This window comes from Ranitomeya variabilis, chromosome 4 (assembly GCF_051348905.1).
Source record: "Ranitomeya variabilis isolate aRanVar5 chromosome 4, aRanVar5.hap1, whole genome shotgun sequence".
NCBI lineage: Eukaryota > Metazoa > Chordata > Amphibia > Anura > Dendrobatidae > Ranitomeya > Ranitomeya variabilis.
Window position 1 is genome coordinate 293,982,619 of NC_135235.1, and position 21,238 is coordinate 294,003,856.

General features: G+C 44.2%; 1 protein-coding gene across 8 annotated transcripts in view; it reads right to left on the reverse strand.

The window, feature by feature from the left end:
• Positions 1–21,238, reverse strand: part of KAZN (kazrin, periplakin interacting protein) — a 695,856-nt gene that overhangs the window by 155,328 nt on the left and 519,290 nt on the right. For 6 of the 8 annotated variants that reach the window (XM_077250253.1, XM_077250257.1, XM_077250254.1 and 3 more), the window contains exon 3: positions 5,946–6,129. In XM_077250253.1, coding sequence (XP_077106368.1) covers positions 5,946–6,129 — 184 coding nt within the window. Of the gene's footprint in view, positions 1–5,945; positions 6,130–6,430; positions 6,515–21,238 lie in introns of those variants that run through there. The other 2 variants (XM_077250258.1, XM_077250262.1) reach the window with 2 other exon arrangements.

Consider the following 21,238-nt stretch of genomic DNA (forward strand, 5'->3'; position numbering starts at 1 on the left):
AACTGGCGCAAAATGCAAAAGAAATAGCGTTAGGAAAACTATAATCAGCACAAAATTATCTAAGCAGCATCTTCTGATGTCTATAAAACCTTCAGGACAAAAACGAACCCACACCAGCCTTGGTGGAAACAAACAGACATCTCAGAACGATAGTCAGTGACAGGTCGTCAGTGTCACCAGATTTTCTAGTTTGTAGATCTTCAGAACAGCAGTCGTAAAAGTTTATGAACCAGAATATCTGGTAAGGATGTCGCCCTCTCCTTTAATCGTCCAGAAGAACGTAAAGACTTTCCTGAGGGCAAAACACAAAAGCAAAACTGGATGGGCCGTCCAGAATGTACAACAGCCTGGAGCCTCCATCGTCGTTCCCTCTTCACCTGCTCAATGTCCTCCCCATGCTTTAATCACAGATAGGGCGGCAATGAAGAGGAGCCGGAATGTAATTACCACAACCACTAATGACTTCATCCATTATGGCACTTTTTAACTAAACTAAGGGAAGAGATAAGTATCTGCGCAATATAGGCTACAGTCACACACAGCGTAAAAATGTGAGGCTGATTCTAGGAATGATGGGCAAGAGCCGTATGTTGTGAAGATGCCACATGGGTTTCAAAAGAGGTTCATTATCAGTGGCACGTAACAGCAGGTTTCATTGTAGGTATTGGTGCAGAAATGGCTTTAAGGGGCTGTCCACTACTTACCCACTGATCGGCCACAGTGATAGTGTGACAATGTCACACAATCCCCAAGAGAGACACTGCCAACACTGAATGTTAAGATCTATTCTTATTCTCTAAAACAGAAGCCAATTACGAGTCATCGAAGACCATCGGACGCCATTGTACAAAGGACTCCGCACATCATTATGGCCGAAAGCAATAGTAGAGCAAATGTGAAGACAGCCAAAGACCAATGAGCAAAAGTAGATGTAATAATGTAAAAGATAAAAGTTTTCTAATTTGTCTTATAAAAGTCAAGTTACAGTTGATAATTAGACCCAACCACACCGCCTCCGCTGTCCTCCTAAAAAAGGAAACAAACCGCAGATACAAAAGTCACAAGTAAAGGAAAAATGTATCAAAACCGATGCAACCGATCTGCTCCTACCGCATCTATCAGAGGGCTGTCGGAAAATGAAGACAGCACCTTTGTGGGTTGTGATGGGCGATTCGCTTTTCCTTTGCAGCCTCTTCCGGATCTTCAGCTATTGTGCACAGAAGTACGTCATTATCCTCCGGATGCAGCACTTACATGCAGGGCTGTGGAGTCGGAGTCCATTTTGGTGGAGTCCGAGTCGGTGTCATGGAAATTGAGGAGTCGAGGTCGGAGGTTTGGCTTACCGACTCCACGGCCCTGTCAGGGCTGTGGAGTCGGAGCCCATTTTGGTGGAGTCGGAGTCAGAGTCGGTGTCATGGAAATTGAGGAGCTGTAGTCGGAGGTTTGGCTTACCGACTCCACGGCCCTGTCAGGGCTGTGGAGTCGGAGCCCATTTTGGTGGAGTCGGAGTCAGAGTCGGTGTCATGGAAATTGAGGAGTCGGAATTTTGGCTTACCGACTCCACAGCCCTGCTTACATGTAGTGTTACATTATTGCCACTCCTGTAATACATGGATGAGCTTATAAAAGGTTCATATGCCTCAATTGGGAATATGGGACGGTAGCCTTTAGGACACGACCCCTCATCCACCGCCACCTTAAGAAGCCATGATCAGCCCCTGACCGGCATCTTCACGTTTTCTAACTATCTTAACTTTCATTAAAAAAAAAAATATATATATATATATATGATAAAAGTGACTAACTACGCAACGAAGCGCAGAATTATTTACACTTAGAAAGTCTCTATTGTATCGTATTATAATTCTACCGCCCCCACATAATAATAAACAGAAAATAAAAAACACTTGTTTATTACAATTTCTAGACTTTCAACATCAACCTTTCATTTCCTGCCACATAACCGCTGCAGCAGGCGACATGGAGGGGAGCCGTAATTAAAACGCAAATGTGTCAAATATACACTACAGTGAGATAAAAGTAAATGACATCATCAGGAAAATCACATCAATAGGGAGAATAAAAAAAAAAAAAAAACAAACAGCAAAAGGCATCGGATGACATTTAATACAACTGTGTGCCGAGATACTACAGGTTTATCGCGGGACTTGTAGGATTATTAATTAGGATGATGATGAAGAGGAGCAGTTATTAAATCATTCAACGAACCCGATGTCCCTGACAAAGGCAGACACTAAATCATTGCAACATATAATGTAATAAGACAATGTACTGTATAAGACGTGGCGGCATTGCACATTGCGGCTTATCCAACACATGCACAGATATAGAATGGATTATGGTATGCGCCACTGTGCGCCCACCTGACCCGCCGGGGGGCTTCTCATTTGTGGTTCTCTCTTCATATGGGGATAGAATTGTGACGTTCCTTTAGAGTTAACCGAAAGAAGCAATGCCTATAGGACAATTCTTTCCAGATGCACTATATGGGGGCACATGGAGGATATGTTTGTAATATGGAAACACAGAGACTTGTGTGCTACCATACAAGACCCATGCACCATAAAACCTAAAAAGGTTGGTTCCAGAAAATTATAGGATTTAAAGACGCACTCCTGCTCTCAAAGTTTGTACACCCATTAATATATTGCAGTCGTCATATTATACAGCACTGTGTACTTACAATTGCTCATTTTCCCTTTCTACTCAGTTAATTTGTCTCTTTTCCCATTAGGTCTGTAACATCACATGATTAAATACTGGCTATCCGAATCTTTCTAAGCCCTATGTAGAAACAGGAGGTCTGTTTCACTGTATGAGTCAACATTAGAACTACAATTCTACTCCCTGCAAAGTCCTTGGCAGAACAGCTCCAACCCTGATCAACTTCTGACCAGAGATGAGCAAAAGTGCTCGGAAAAGTGTTATCTGAGCATGCTCTGATGCTAAGTGTCTTCAGTTTGCTCGAATAAAATATTCGAGTCCCCACGGCTGCTGTTCAACAGTCACAACACATGTAGGAATTTCCTGTTTGCTTGGCAATCCCTGCATGCGTTGCAGAAGTCGAACAGCCACGAAACATGCAGGCGCATTATTTTGAGTACACCAAAGTCACTCAGTTTGCACCCACTAATCATTATTCCTGACCCATCTGCTCAGCTTCTCCCCCCCTGCCAGGGACTTTGAAGTGATGTAAAATTGTAGTTCTAATGATAACTCATGCAGGGAAAACAGACCTCTAGTTTCTACATAGAACTTCGAAGGATTCAGCTACCGTAGTCTGTTTTTAATAACATGACCTAATTGAAAAGAGAAGCATTAGCTGGGTAGAAAGGCAAAATGAGCAATTGCAAGTGGTATATAATATGATAACTGCAATATATTATAGGATAAAAGCCTAGATGGGAGGAGGAGGAACGCTTCTTAAAAAGGGGGTATCCAACTTTTGAGGATTATTTTTGCAACTGGATTACATTAAGTCATTTTGCAATGTTCCCCTTCTACGGCCTCTGTGCTGCACGGTGGCTCAGTGGTTAGCATCATTGCATTACATTGCAGGAGTACTGGGTTCAAATCCCACCATGACAACATCTGCAAGGAGTTTGTATGTTCTCCCCATGTTTGCGTGGGTTTCCTCCGGGTTCTCTGGTTTCCTCCCACGCTCCAAACACATACCGATAGCGAATTTAGAATGTGAGCCCCGATGGGGACAGTGATAAAAAATCTTTAAAGCGCTGCGGAATATGATGGCGCTATACAAGTAAGTCATAAATAACATTGTCTATTGCTAGCTGCAAAACGAGTTAACTGAGAATCCGGCAGTGAGCTCCTTCTGATTGTCGCATTTGGACTGCTTTCCACATTCTCAGCTGATTTATGACCAGTTGAATGCACAAAAGCCAAATTTTTAAACCAAATCCAATTGCAAAAATTAATTTTTAAGCACCAAACATGCATTTAAGTAAAAGTAGATCTACAAAGGGAATTCTACATCTTAGAAAAATCTATACTAAGTGCCCCATGCAGCCAACAGTTGTGGGGGTCCCTACTTTGGATAGAGGCAAGTGAACTGTGATGATGGGCTGCGGCGACCCCCCAAAACTGTGCTTAAATGGAATCAATAAAGGCAGTGTAAAAATCAACAGGGGCTCTGAATAGGACCCCAAAGATTCCTGTTTCTGGGTTACCTACTATTATAAAAGTGGAAGAGCGAGCAAGACAGTCTGCAGCGCTTCCCCCCTAGAGATCAGAAATCCTGGCAGAGAGCGTGAATGCAACAAGTGATACAATAGGTCAGAAAATATGTTACTTTATGAATCTATGATACATTATATCCTGATGGCGGATATAAAACCCAAGAGGAAAGTTAGGAATAATTTAGATCGGTGTTCGTCAGCTGAATAATGTCACAAATCATTGAGACGTCTCCATAGACTGCGGCGGGCAGCGCTCCCCAGACACAAGCTCCGAGCTGTGAATGTCACCAGCGATTTCTCGCAAACACCAGGGTGACTGCCTGCAACGGTCACAGGCTGAGGTCTACAAATGTCGCGGGATCCATGTCGTGTACCTATGAAAGAATGGCCGGCGGTGGGGGGAGGGGCAGACAACCGTTCCCAGAGCTGAGATCACACTATGTATAATTACAGCCTAGAATGATGACAGCCCCCTGTGTGCGCAGTAACAACGCCACAGCCTCTGCAGCGCCATCACAGGTGGACCTTGCCTTATAGCGGCTCCAGAAATTAGGGACCATGCCCAGACCCTTATTTCTACAGAACGGCGTTATTTACAATGTCAACCACCATATTGCGGCTTTTTTTTGCATTAAAACCGCCCCATGGATCTCCTCTGCCGCCTCCACGTGTAAATATACCCTACTGTCAGTAACAACCAGCGCCTCTGGGTGTCAAGGCTGCACCATTGCTCCTTTCCATACACAACTCTTAAGGGCTTGTTCACAAGCAGCATTTTTTCTTATTATTATTTATGTTTTGTACGCAAAACAAAATACACGTTTTATGGTAACAGATTTCTAAAGCATCACTTTATCTTGGCCCATTTTCACCACAGTGTGGCAATAACGTTCGGCCGTATTCACACCATGCGTTACTTTAATGGGACTTTTAAAAAGAACAAAAAAAAAAACGCATTAAAAATTGAATTTTTTTTGCAACATTTTTGGAAAATAACCCCCCATACACACATATATATATATATATATATATATATACACACACACACACATTCACAAAATGCGCTCCCAATGAGTGATTTTTTTAATAAGAATTTTTTTTTTTTTTTTTTTTAAATCAGTAGTCATCGTATTTTTACAACTTTTTTTGGAAAAAAATAAAAAATAAAAATTAGGCCGTACTCACAGGATATGTTGCCGATGGTTTATTTCACAGGATTTTCCATCAACACAGTAAAAGTATTTTTTTTGTTGCAAGATTTTTAGAAAATCGTGGCAAAAAAAAAACAAAACACCCCAAATAAGACAAATCGGCATCGTGTGCACATGGTGTATCCCGCTAATGTCGTGTGGCAGTGCGAGAAAAATTGGGCACCAAGTCACCCTCAAAAAATAGAGAAAATAATAAAAACCCTAACAAAAAGAAGTCGATAATTCCGAAAAGGTTTACTTATTTTGTAAAAAAAAAAACAAAAACAAAAAATGATAAAAAAAAGATTTTTTGTTTTCACGAGAATTAATTTGTATCGTCTCGGAGCGGATATTTACATTTATTGGTCAAAATTTATATTTTGTAAATAAATAAAAATAAAACAACCTTGTGACAACAAAGGGTTAAGCTTTAGGAATAAAACTTTCTGGTGACACATTGTCTCCGCAGAGGAGCATGTGGCCAGTTCTGGGCATTGAGGGGGGCTGCTGCTGCCTCCTCCGCCTCGGGGGTCCTTACCTTGGCTGTTGTGCTGGTTGTTCTCCATGACACAGGGGTCTGCGCTGTTCAGCTCCGCCAGTCTCCGGTTGGTGGCCGTCAGCTCGGTCCTCAGGTTGGTCACCTCCTGGCTCGCTGACTGGATGGCGCCATCTATCCTGAGGGCCAGCTGCTTGTTATCCTCCATCATTCGCAGGATGTTGGCCTGGGGAGAGGGGAGACAGAGAGCGGCATGGTGGGTACGGGGAGCTGCACACACACACCGGGAGCTGCGCACGGCCCCGGCTCCACTGAAGGAATGAGCGGCACTGCAGGAGACACAGCGCGCAGCACACGGCCTCTTTAAATGGAACCTACCACTGCTGAATAGGGGAGTCCGCGCACAGCATTTAGAGCATTTCGACCGCAATACGTTACCGACATAATTTCCATAACGCAGGGGGACACAGAGGAGATCACACAGCTATTGTACAATGTAATCCAGTCAGATGCCCGTATAATAATACCTCTTATTACCGGGACAGATGTGTCCTCCCCCCTCCCGGAGGAGCTATTTGCCGCTTCCTTCCCTACTCACTCCTGAGCGCAGTTTCTTGCTTTTCCCGTGTTCATTATTTATTCAATGCCGAGTCCCGAAGACAAACCATTTCCCCGGCGGGGGAGCACGGCTCCGTCCTGCTGCTGCTGTGGACGGACGCATTTGTCAGGCATGTCGCAGGGTTTAGGACTAATGTTAGAGACGCGTCACAGGCACAAACTCACTGAGCCAGCTCCGACCTGGCCTAACACAGCGCGTTATCATTAGGATACTAGGTAATTAGAGGGCTTGTTAGCTGGGCACGTCTAGTACTGATAATGGGGGTCCGGGGCGCTCCAGCTAGGGGCACAACCGGCTCTAGTAATGGGGCACTCTGCCTAGCACTGGTAATGGGGGATAACTGGTAATGGGGCACTCTGCCTAGCACTGGTAATGGGGGATAACTGGTAATGGGGCACTCTGCCTAGCACTGGTAATGGGGGATAACTGGTAATGGGGCACTCTGCCTAGCACTGGTAATGGGGGATAACTGGTAATGGGGCACTCTGCCTAGCACTGGTAATGGGGGATAACTGGTAATGGGGCACTCTGCCTAGCACTGGTAATGGGGGATAACTGGTAATGGGGCACTCTGCCTAGCACTGGTAATGGGGGATAACTGGTAATGGGGCACTCTGCCTAGCACTGGTAATGGGGGATAACTGGTAATGGGGCACTCTGCCTAGCACTGGTAATGGGGGATAACTGGTAATGGGGCACTCTGCCTAGCACTGGTAATGGGGCACTCTGCCTAGCACTGGTAATGGGGGATAACTGGTAATGGGGCACTCTGCCTAGCACTGGTAATAGGGGATAACTGGTAATGGGGCACTCTGCCTAGCACTGGTAATGGGGGATAACTGGTAATGGGGCACTCTGCCTAGCACTGGTAATGAGGGATAACTGGTAATGGGGCACTCTGCCTAGCACTGGTAATGGGGGATAACTGGTAATGGGGCACTCTGCCTAGCACTGGTAATGGGGGATAACTGGTAATGGGGCACTCTGCCTAGCACTGGTAATGGGGGATAACTGGTAATGGGGCTCTGTCTACCACTGGTAATGGGGGATAACTGGTAATGGGGCACTCTGCCTAGCACTGGTAATGGGGGATAACTGGTAATGGGGCACTCTGCCTAGCACTGGTAATGGGGGATAACTGGTAATGGGGCTCTGTCTACCACTGGTAATGGGGGATAACTGGTAATGGGGCACTCTGCCTAGCACTGGTAATGGGGGATAACTGGTAATGGGGCTCTGTCTACCACTGGTAATGGGGGGGATAACTGGCATTGGTAGTAGGGTCACAACTGGTAATGGGGCACTCTGCCTAGCACTGGTAGTAGGGGGGATAACTGGCACTGGTAGTAGGGGCACAACTTGTAATGGGGTACTCTGCCTAGGAATGGGGCTCTGTCTAGCACTGGTAATGGCGGATAACTGGCACTGGTAGTAGGGGCACATCTAGCACTGGTAGTAGGGGCACAACTGGTAATGGGGCAGTGTCTAGTACTGGTAGTAAGGACATAATTGGCACTGGTAATGGGGCAATGTCTAGCACTGGTATTAGGGGCTCAACTGGTAATGGGGCACTCTGTCTATCACTGGTAATGGGGCAAACTGGCACTGGTAAAGAGGGCACTCCTGGGGGGATAACTGGCACTGGTAGTAGGGGCACAACTTGTAATGGGGCTCTGTCTAGCATTGGTAGTAGGGTCACAACTGGAATTGGGGCACTTTGCCTAACACTGGTAGTAGGGGGATAAATGGTAGAAGGGGCACAACTGGTAATGGGGTACTCTGTCTAGCATTGGTAGTAGGGTCACCACTGGTAATGGGGCATCTGTCTATCATTGGTAATGGGGCAAACTGGCACTGGTAAAGTGGGCACTCCTGGGAGGATAACTGGCACTGGTAGTAGGGGCACAACTTGTAATGGGGCTCTGTCTAGGATTGGTAATTGGGTCACAACTGGTAATGGGGCACTTTGCCTAGCACTGGTAGTAGGGGGATAACTGGCACTGGTAGAAGGGGCACAACTGGTAATGGGGTACTCTGTCTAGCATTGGTAGTAGGGTCACCACTGGTAATGGGGCTCTGTCTAGCACTGGTAATGGGGCACTCTGTATAGCACTGGTAGTAGGGGGGATAACTGGCAGTGGTAGTAGGGGCACAACTGGTAATGGGGTACTCTGCCTAGGAATGGGGCTCTGTTTAGCACTGGTAATGGCGGATAACTGGCACTGGTAGTAGGGGCACATCTAGCACTGGTCGTAGGGACACAACTGGTAATGAGGCAATGTCTAGCACTGGTGGTAGGGCACAATTGGCACTGATAATGGGGCAATGGCTAGCACTGGTATTAGGGGCTCAACTGGTAATGGGGCATTCTGTCTATCACTGGTAATGGGGCAAACTGGCACTGGTAAAGTGGGCACTCCTGGGTATGTGGATATAAGGCGAGGGGCAATAAACTTTAGTTTGCCTCCCATGAAAAAAATGGTGACAGCATCTGGCACTATTTATGAGGTATTCTGGTCGCTATGGCTACTAATGAGGACACACTTTTTTTAGGGGCTACACTATAGTGCCCTTTAGGAGGGACTCGGACTAGGACTATTGATAGGGACCCTGGCATGGTTTATGGGGTCACACTGAGTAGTATTATTTGTAGAGGCACTCTGTTACCCCTTAGAAGGGACTCTGGCTAGGACTATTTATGGGGATACTCTACCTGGCAAAGTTTAGGGGGCACTCTCCTTATTTATGGGGACATTCTGCTGGCTAGGACTATTCATGGTAATACTGAGCCCGGCACAGTTTAAAGGGCATCCTGACTAGGACTATTGATTGGGACCCTGGCACGGTTTAGGGGTCACGCAGATTATTACTATTTACGGGGGCACTCTGTTACCCCTTAGAATGGACTCTAGCTAGGACTGGTTACTTATAATCAGGATGCCATGTTCTACAAATCACCCAGAGCACTTCTTGCTGTGTTAGAGGGGCTTCATTGTTTATCAGGATTATGGGAAAGCTGGGTGACAAATCTTGGAGGATCCACATCTAAATAGGAGCATTTGATTCTCAGGGGGGACGCTAGTCACGTCTCAGGATCTTTGCCCCCATTAGATACAATTTCTTCCCCTGGCCCCGTCTTAGTCTCTGTTTTAAATTGTTCCCGAGTCGCCATTACATCTTCTGTACGTAGATGATAATTTCATGCTCACACCCATGTTGATCACATCCATCTGTAACACGTTTGGAGCGCTCGCCTGCTGACTTTCACATAGAATTCCCGCATGTATTCATCTACACAACAATTTTCTGCATGTGCGAACACTGGATGTTATACCGTGGAAAGACATCAAGCAGAAATTAGAGGCTGGTACAAGAATGTGCATACGTGCGACGGAGATGTCTCTATAGCTGCTCTATGGCCATATACCACGTGTAGGATAATAATCACATGCACAAATTATGCATTTAATTGGGTTTTATAGCGATGTACCAGAACTGAGTCACTTAGATGGAGCACGGTTGAGTTTAAAGAGTCACTTCAAACAAATTGAATTAATTACCTTGCAAAATCCCTGCTCTCTTCTGATTCTGACGCTCTTTTCTGTTTTGCGCTACATCGCTGCATTGCAGAGATATTAACGTTTGTTGCTTTTGGAGCGCAGTATGTGAAATCTCTGCTTGTAGTTTAACTCAATGTTTATTCAGAGTCTTCTCTAGGGGCGTGCGTTACTCATCCCTCCCAGACACTGCCAATCACAACAAGGCTGATGTAGCTGATTGGCAGCATCTGGGAGTGAAGAGTAAAAGTGTAGGCCCCTAGAGAAGACTCTGGAGAAACACCCGGTTGGACTATCAAGCAGAGATTTCACATAAGGCGCTTCAAAAGCAACAAATGTGAATATCTCTGCAACGGAGTGACGCAACGTAAAGCGGAAAAGAGCGGCAGGATCAGGAGCGCTCATGGATTTTACAAGATGTTTAAATCAATTTTTTTGTGCAAGTGACGGGTCCTCTTAATGTATTTTTTATTTTCATAGGACTGCAGGACAATCTGCTACCTTATTCTATAGGGGTTTGTGTAGGACAGATTTTGCTGGTATTTTGACAGGTTATACCATCAATGTGTGAAGAAGAGGGGAAGAGTGAAATTCAGCACAACCCTTAGGGAAGACTCTGGAGAAGCGCCCAGTTGGACTATCAAGCAGAGATTTCACATACGGCGTTTCAAAAGCAACAAATGTGAATCTGCAATGGAGCGACACAACACATAGCGGAAAAAAGGGTCAGGATCAGGAGCGCTCAGGGATTTTTACAAGATGTGTAAATAATTTTTTTGAGCAAGGGACAGGTCCTCTAATGTAATTTCTTTGATTTACATAAGACTGCAGGAAAAGCTACTACCTTATTCTATAGGGTTTCTCTGGGACAGATTTAGTTGGCGTTTTGATAGGTTATACCATCAATGTGTGATTGTTAGATAACTTGGCCAATCTCTGGTTAGACACAACACTGGGAATACACACTGGCTTTGGCCACATCGCACTCCGCAATGCCAACTCAGACCTAGGTTTGGGTGTATCGTGCCGTGCTAACCGTCTGAAACCAATATCAGAGCCAACTGGGAATCGGGGTGTAGTTTTACCTTCATATCTATCATGACAGTTTTGGGAATAACAAAGAAGGCAGATCTGGACTGGAGTGTCCTGCTACCCCCATCATAGTGCGTGGACAACGCAGTCCAAAGCGTCAAATGAGACATTCAGCTCTGCTTCATCTGTAATAATAGGGCTTATCTAGCTCCTATTTCCCACTCCCTGTGCCGCAGAGGGTGTCCATTGGCTGCATTCTGCATTCATGTGTTTTTTTTGTCCAGTTGCTGTGGGTAACCTTTTGAAAACACTGGTGGAATGCAGGAGATGAGCCCGCCACCACCCGCAACCCCTCACATCTCTCCTTCCCCCAATATTAGCACCGTAAACACTAAGTCTAGGCTTGTAGCATAGGTCACTGCATGCATCTACTGAAGTTTTCTTCCAAAGTTTTTTTTAAGTGACTGTTACTTCTAATCTTCCATTATTTCTTTGTTTAAATTCTTGGCATTTTTGTATTCATAGGGCTGTATATAGCAATCAGGTCAATATGATGGTCCCGATTCATCAAGATTGGTGTTTTAGTGCTCCAGTCTTGATAAACTGTGCACTACAACATTTTTGAGTTTTTATATCCCAGAATTTTCATGAAAAGATCTTGATGAATTACGGCCAAAGTGTTTATGTTGTTAAGTTTTTAAAAACTACAGGTAGCTAATTCTTTTCTAAGGTCTGGGAAAGTCAGGTGACAACAACTAATATGTCTGCCATTATAGATCTTCCCACCAAAGCTTTCATCCAACTTTTCCAACCTGTTAAATAGCAAAACTAGCTATGTATTTACACCATGAGTGACATCTGACAAAGCTTCTACCAAGAAAAGGGTGAAACTCGGTCAAAGGAGCACCGAAAGGAAACTCTGACGCCAGAATGGGGTTTAAGCCAAAACGCTTCTACCAAGACACGAGCCAAAGTTTTGGCAGGGAGCACTCAAAGGGGACTTTCTTCCATTTCTGACACTACCATTCATCTCTGTGCAGACTTATGCGGTGTGCTTGTAATATATTTGGGTATGGTGACATAAAAAGACTGATTGGCAGTGCACTAGAAATAATACCCGGTCCATTGAATGAACCACCACTGACATCTCCTACGGTGATAAAAATTACAAAACAGTAATGTCTTGATTTCTGGCACTACTCCCTATTTATACTACTATTGTGCTCTCTACTGGCACCACTCCCTATTTATACTGCTATTGTGCTCTCTAATGGCACCACTCCCTATTTATACTGCTATTGTGCTCTCTAATGGCACCACTCCCTATTTATACTACTATTGTGCTCTCTAATGGGCCCACTCCCTATTTATACTACTATTGTGCTCTTTACTGGCGCCACTCCCTATTTATAACCACTATTGTGCACTCTACTGGCACCACTCCCTATTTATACTACTATTGTGCTCTCTTCTGGCACCACTTCCTATTTATACTACTATTGTGCTTTCAAATGGCACCACTCCCTATTTATACACTATTGGGCTCTCTAATGGCGCCACTCCCTATTTATACTACTATTGTGCTCTTTACTGGCGCCACTCCCTATTTACAACCACTATTGTGCTCTCTACTGGCACCACTCCCTATTTATAACTACTATTGTGCTCTCTAATGGCGCCACTCCCTGTTTATACTACTATTGTGCTCTCTACTGGCACCACTGCCTATTTATACTACTATTGTGCTCTCTTCTGGCACCACTCCCTATTTATAACTACTTTTGTGCTCTCTACTGGCACCACTGCCTATTTATACTAACTACTATTGTGCTCTCTTCTGGCGCCACTCCCTATTTATAACTATTGTGCTCTCTACTGGCACCACTCCCTATTTATACTATTATTGTGCTCTGCAATGGCACCACTCCCTATTTATACTATTATTCTGCTCTCTTCTGGCACCACTCCCTATTTATACTACTATTATGCTCTCTACTGGCACCACTCCCTATTTATGCTACTATTGTGCTCTCTACTGGTGCCACTCCCTATTTATACTACTATTGTGCTCTCTTCTGGCACCACTCCCTATTTATACTACTGTTGTGCTCTTATGTAGTGGTGCCCGAGCATAATGCCCATGGTGAAATTGCATCACCTTTATTCCCTTTCGTTGCCTTGATTAATCAAGTTAGAGATGCAAGTGTCAGGATGGGACTCTTCACTTTTTAAAGGTATTATACAGAAGGATTGTGTGTTCATCCAAAGACAGTACCACCCGTCACCACAGGTTGTAAGCGGTATTGCAGCTCAACCCTATTCACTTCAATGGAATTGAAATACCAGACACCACTCATGGACAGCTTTGACTCTATTTCTGCAGAATTACACATGTGTCTAACAGATGGGAGTCCGCATTATATAAAATTGAAGGGCCCTGATCCCCATTCTGCAAAGTAAAGTGGCGTTAAACTGCCACATTTAGGTGGAATAGAGAAACTCAACTGGTTGGAGAAAGGAGTGGCTGGACAATGAATTGCCTTTTAAATAAATAAAGGTATCAAATGATCTTTATGATCTTTCTAGAGTCACTTTACAAGCCCAGAGTGTTATCATTTGCATGTATTTCCGGTAAAAAAAAAATCCATAGATCAGTAGGAGCTTGTAAATACAAGCAATTTAGTAATTTACTATTTATTAAAATATGCAGCCATGCTTGAGATATTAACACTTTTCTTTTGTTGACAGCTTGTTGCCTTGGAGACCGACCACCCCTGCGGGACAGCAGAACATGTTCCATGCTTATAAGCTCTTTTCTATTGATAGTCCATGAGCCAAGAACCAAATTTGACGATATCGGTACCAAGCGGAGTGACTAATTCTCTTTGGTATTTTTAGGTAGATGCATGTCTGTAGTTTATTTTTTGATATGATAGCCCTTACATATACGTAGCTTATTAACCCCTTCAGCCCTAGGCCTATTTGTACCCAAGTGCCTAAGCCAATCTGACCTGTGCCACTTCATGGGCTAATAACTTTGGAACGCTTTCACCTATCCAAGCCATTCTGAGATTGTTTTCTCGTGACATATTGTACTTCACGTCAGTGCTAAATGGGAGTCAATATATTTTACCTTTCTATATTAAAAAATGCTAAATATTCGGAAACTTTGGAAAAATCGGCAATTATTTAACTTTGAAATTCTCTGCTTTTTACAAAAATACTGATACCCCCCATAATAGTTATTAATTTACACTCCCCACATGTTTACTTCATATTGGCATCATTTTGAAAATGAAACCTTATTGTTTTACGACGTAATAGGGCTTATAGTTTTATGCGCAATTTTTCACATTTACAGCAAAACCCACTTTTCAAAGGACCAAGTCACTTCTGAAGTCACTTTAAGGGGCTTACATAACAGAAACCACCCATAAATTACCCCATTTTGCAAACTACACCCCTCAAGCTGTTCAAAACTCATTTTTAAAAACTGTTAACCCTTTAGGTGTTCCACAGGAATTTTAGCAGAATGAAGGCGAAATTTCAAAATTTCATTTTTTTTCCAGATATTACATTGTAATCCAATTTTACCTGCAACCTAGCAAGGGTTAACGGCAAACCCAAACTTGGTTACCCTAATTCTGCAGTTTATAGAAACACCCCACATGTACTCGTAAACTAAAGTATGGGCACACAGCACAGCTCAACACGGAAGGAGCGCTATGTGGTTTTTGGGTGGCGGATTCACTGGAAGAAATCTAGGGGGCCATGTCACATTTGAAGGCTGCCTGAGGTACCCCCACAGTGGAAACCCCAAAAAGTGACCCTATTTTGGAAACTACACCCCCAAGGAATCTTTTAGGGGGTATAGTGACCACTTTGACCCAACCAGTGTTTCACAGTAGTTGGAAACACTTGGTTGAGAAAATGGAAAAAGTGCATTTTTTACATGAAGGTGTCATTTTAGGCTCATTTTTTTATTTTTAAGAGGTGTACCAGCAAAAAATGCACCCCACTATTTGTTCACCAATCTCTCCCGAACACAACAACACCCGATATGTTGTCGTACACTGCAGTATTGGGGAACGGCAGGCCTCGGAAGGGAAGGAGCGCCAAATGACTTTTGGAGTGCAAATTTTACTGGAAGAAATCTAGGGGGCTATGTCACATTTGAAGACACCCTGAGGTGCCCCAACACACGCACACACACTGACACATACACGTTCTGTGCTGAACAGGACTCTCCGGTCTTCTCTGCAGAGCTCCTATCTCCCTCTGTAGAGGCTGACACCTCCCAGGCTTGTGACTGAAAAAAGATCTGCAAGAAGCAAGAGCTGCTAACTCTGGAGATATCGTAACCAAAGCAGCAATGCAGCTAAGGAATGAGATCAAGAAGCAAGATGTGAGTCAGCCATGGCCTCCCAATACAGATCAGAATGTCGTTCCTGCATTAGTCACTCAATTCCTGCAAACCCTGCTTACAGGAGATTGTGAGTGCCAAACTACCTGTGAAAGAGCTCAACGTCTTGCCACATCCTTCGGCAGTGACTTGGTTTTTGCTGTTACCAATGGAAAGACAAAGCCACCAAAGCACGTACTGCTATCCTTTGCAGTTAAGTCTTTGACCGGCAATACAGAACTGATTCGAACTCTGAATCGTCTTGGCCACTGTGTGTCATATTCAATGGCTGAGGAGATCGATACAGCCCTTTGTATCCAGAAGTTGGAATGTTCAAAGGATGACATCCCAATGCCAGCAAGTATCTACCCAGGTGTGTTCACAACCCTGGCCTGGGATAACATTGACAGACTTGAGGAGACACTAAGTGGAGCAGGTACATCTCATAGAGTCAATGGCATTGCTGTTCAGTCCAATGTTGCATGCTCTGTGACAAAGAAAGTCCTGCCAGATGTAACCAAGTCGAAGAAAAGAAGCATATCAAAGGAGAGGATGCATATCAAACATTCAAGGATGAGCGTTTGGGTACCGATAAGCCAACTACATTGTTTCATGACAAGATGACGAAGAACAAACTTAAAACGTTCTCTAACATCCAAATGAAGACACGCAGACAAGGTCTTGGCAAGGAGGTAATTTTGAAGGCTGACAGAAACCTATTTGGCCAGATGATACTTGTAGCTGAGAACAGAAAGCTACAAATGAGTGATGTCTTGACTCATCCCCTGGGTCCATTGCCATGGGCACTTGCCAATGGTGATGGGTCTATCCGCAAGACCAACAAGGCTGCCCTCGCAAGGGAGTTGGAGAGGAATGCTCGTCCTGCAGAAGTGATCCCCGAGCCCTCTGCAACCATCATTGATGGGATGAGCCTGGTTCAGAAACTGAAGGGAAACAATGCAACATTTGGCCAGCTAGCAGGCACAGCAATGAGTCGCGCTATCCATGAGGGTGCTAAGAGCAAGCGCATTGATATTGTCTTTGACGTCTACAAGGAGACATCCATCAAAGATACAGAAAGAGTCAACAGATATGAAGGCACAGGGATCCATTTCAAGAACATTCAACATGGGCACAACATCCAGCAGTGGAAAAAGCTTCTAAGTAGTTCCTCCAACAAGGCAAGTCTCATAAAGTTTCTGGTAGAAGAATGGAAGGCGAAACACCACAGGGAGAAGCTTGAGGAGAAGGAGCTGTATGTCACATGTGAGCAGCTCTGCTTTAAGATCACCAAAGAACAGTGGGAAGAGGCTGCTGACCTTAAGTCAAATCAAGAAGAAGCAGACACACGCCTCCTTCTCCATGCTCTTCATGCAGCAGAATCTGGTTACAAGTCGGTCATCATCACTTCGGAGGATACTGATGTCATGGTCCTGTGTCTGGGCATGTGCCACAAAATCCCATCCCACCTGTTCCAGAAATGCGGTACACAGAACCGGACAAGATTCCTGGATATCACCACTCTGAGCCGAACATTGGGAGGCAGCGTATGTGATTCATTGATTGGTATGCATGCATTTACAGGCTGTGACACCGTCAGTGCATTCGCTGGCCGTGGGAAGATGACGACACTCAAGCAGTTGAAGATGAACAAGACATACCAGGATGCCTTTCAGGAAGTTGGTCGTTCATGGGAAGTGTCTACCGAACTTTTTGAGAAGTTACAGGAAATCACCTGCCACATGTACCTGCCAACTACCCAAACAACTGAGGTAAACAGGCTCCGTTATCAGCTGTTCTGTGCCAGACGTGGAGTGGTAGAGTCAAGTCAACTCCCTCCTTGCCAGGACTGCCTTTTCATGCATGCACTGCGTGCAAACTACCAGGCTGCGATCTGGAGGAGAAGTCTGCAGAGCCAGCCATGGGTTGCAAACCCAACAGACTGCGGTTGGATGATAGATAACGACGGAAAGCTTGTTGTCAAGTGGATGCAAGGGGCACCAGCACCAGAAGCTATTATACAGCTACTGTCCTGCAAGTGTGTGCGGTCATGTGAACTTCCTCAGTGTACTTGCCTCAGCAATGGCCTGAAGTGCACAGACATGTGCAGATTACAGACATGCCAGAACAAGGGTACTGAAGACGAGCCAGTAGAACAACAGTCAGATTCAGAGTCCGATGTTGAAGATATTATGGAGTAACATATATATATATATATATATATATATATATATATATATATATATATATATATATATATATATGCACATGACATGTTCAGTGTGTATTTACATAACTTGGATTAAATTTTGTTACAAATACTACATCTAGTCACTCCGGGTGGTACCGATATCGTCATATTTGGTTCTTGGCTCATGCTAAAATTCCTGTGGAACACCTAAAGGGTTAACAGTTTTTAAAAATGAGTTTTGAACAGCTTGAGGGGTGTAGTTTGCAAAATGGGGTAATTTATGGGTGGTTTCTGTTATGTAAGCCCCTTAAAGTGACTTCAGAAGTGACTTGGTCCTTTGAAAAGTGGGTTTTGCTGTAAATGTGAAAAATTGCGCATAAAACTATAAGCCCTATTACGTCGTAAAACAATAAGGTTTCATTTTCAAAATGATGCCAATATGAAGTAAACATGTGGGGAGTGTAAATTAATAACTATTATGGGGGGTATCAGTATTTTTGTAAAAAGCAGAGAATTTCAAAGTTAAAAAATTGCCGATTTTTCCAAAATTTCCGAATATTTAGCATTTTTTTATATAGAAAGGTAAAATATATTGACTCCCATTTAGCACTGACGTGAAGTACAATATGTCACGAGAAAACAATCTCAGAATGGCTTGGATAGGTGAAAGCGTTCCAAAGTTATTAGCCCATGAAGTGGCACAGGTCAGATTGGCTTAGGCACTTGGGTACAAATAGGCCTAGGGCTGAAGGGGTTAATAAGCTACGTATATGTAAGGGCTATCATATCAAAAAATAAACTACAGACATGCATCTACCTAAAAATACCAAAGAAAATTAGTCACTCCGGGTGGTACCGATATCTGGCCCGGCTCATGGACTATGAGTTTATTAGCACTGATTTCAGGCAGGCCAGGATCGCTGGAAGGAGCTGTTACCTCCTAATCCCCGCCAGCTTCAGATCAGTGCTTAAAAGTTAGACCGCAGTGGTGGTCGGTGTCCTAAAAAACAAGCTGTAAACAAAAGAAAAGTGTTACGATCTTACGGCTGCAATTTTTAACAGAAGTAAATTGCAAAAGCGCTTGTTTTTCCAGCACAATCCGACAACATTCGACTATGAGGATGGGAATAAACCTTTAATGGCTTGCCGTGATAAATCATCTTTTAGAAATAAAGTTTATTTTCATCAAATAACAAGCAGGTCACATGAAGTTCTTTACAAATTTTCAAGCAAGACATGATGGATGATTTATTCTTACAATTGTCTCGCAGAGATGGATGATTCTTTGTGTAAAATCTGTGCAATTATTTTCTTCTCCTTTTCGTCCTGAGCGCTGCAGGGGGAAGTTTTTTGGAAAGGAGCTACACTTCTCCAACATGCTGTACGTCCTGACCAAGTTCCATGTATCAGAACTTGTAGCCTCCATGTTCTCAATACTGATAGTCCATCTTTAGCACAGGTCTTCAATATCCGATCAGTCCAGCTTGGACTCTCTACACCCCCCCCCCCCCCCCTGTTATTAAGCTTCTTCAAGGATCTGCAGCCTCTTCTCCTCTGTTTACCTGTAGACAATGCAGCATTGTCCTATTTACTTCAATGGAACAATGCTGTAAAAGTCGCTCCAGTATTTGCTAAGTGTCACAGCCACTTTAAACAATTTTATAGCCAGGGGTGCAGTGCCGAAAGTCAGACCCCCACGCATCGTATACTGATGACCTACTGTATCTTAGAGAAACATTTGCCTGCTTTTCCAACAAAATGGGATAGACCAGCCCCAGTCATGACTGTGCTGTGTCCACCCCACAGCAGAGAAAGGCAGGGGAGACATGGGTCAGATCTACTACCGCCTGGAAAATGGACACCGATTGTAAATATGGAAGGAGCAGAGCAGAGGCAATAAGCTATATTGCCTATAAATTAGCAAATACCTGCTTATTTTATCCAGCGCTGGCACATTGCGGTCATTGACCGCTCCTGCCGGCGATTCAGCTGCTCCACGTCAACAGAGAAGCTCTTCTTCTTTAGGCCGCTCTGTCGACAGGGTGTGACTGCCTGTGTTATGCTGATTGACAGCTGGCTTCCTGCAGTTACATCTGTCAATCAACATGATGTCAGCAGTCACACTCTGCCAACAAAGCAGAGCGGAAGAGAAGCCGTAACGTCAACAGATGTTGCAGGATCACCGGCAGGATCGATTACTTACCGCTCTGTGCCGGCAGAGATCAGCGCCGGGCACAACAGGCAGTTGGTTAGAAACTACTTGCCTGTCAGATCTTAGGCCCAGAGTAAAACTTGTTGATTGTTGGGTGTCGGACTGTCGGGTCTAACGCGCTGATCGGCAGATTAGGGCACTTTTATTTTATCTCCATGAAAATGTACAGTGCACATGTGCGACCTGCACTCCATTCATTTCCTATGGGGCTGCTGAGTGCTGCCCTCAGCTTTTTCTGCAAGCACTATAGGGAATGGATGAAGAGGTGGTCAGGCGTCTGACCTTCTTGAGCAATTTTATAACAGGGATAAAAGATCCCCCAATCTGCCAGTGGTCAGCCACCCACCGATCAGCAAGTTATCACCTATACTACAAATCAGGAAAACCTTGGACAAGCCCGTTAAGTAGACCCCCTTTGAACATCTATGTATAGACCCCCCCACCCATTACATATTGACCTCCCATAGTGCTTTCCTGTCGCCCTTCTCGTTCCCCCTCCAGTATTTGTACACCCAGCCTCCTACAATGATATCTCATCCCAAGTGACTGGCTGCAGCTGTCACACAGAAAAAGACATCAAAACATGAGACTGTGGCAAGCGACCAGGGGAGTGCAAACATATAATAACATAGTGCTTTTACACTTTTTCAGGAATCTCAGATCTTGTTGTGACTTTGCAGATAAGCGGCAAAATCAGCAATAATTGGAGTTTCTTGCAGATTTTGTCTTCCTTATTGAACCCGATAGGGAAAATCCGCCACATAATATAAATTGTGCTGTGGATAAAGGGTTATTTGTCTAATCTATAAAACAAGAATAGAATAAGATACTGGGGGTCTGACTGCTGGGACCCTCAGCGATCCCAAAAATATTGAAGATGAGGCTTGCAGAACCTGGACTTTGCAGATCAACTCCAGATTTCTTCCAACAGGGTGTGGATGGGATTTGTGAAAATGTCTTTTTTTTTTGGGCTGCTGCTTTAATGCATGAATTTGTGAATTTTTCAGCCACATTTCCTCCCCCGTGTGATCCCGTCCTCACGGATGCAATTTGCTGCCTCTGACTGTATAGCATTGGACGCTTTGCACCTCTCAGATTTGCTGCTATCTTCATGGTTTACATTTGATTTGACACAAATATTCCTTTCCTCGGTGATAATGTTAACTACATTTTTGCATTTGCAGCTTGGCTGGGTTTGCCTGACATATACAGTATGCACAAAAGGGGGGGAATGTAAGCGGGTTGTTTTTCCTGGCTGTCACATATGGCGGGCAATCTCCAGCTGCTGTTGACCATCATCGTGCACGATACAAGATATTTAC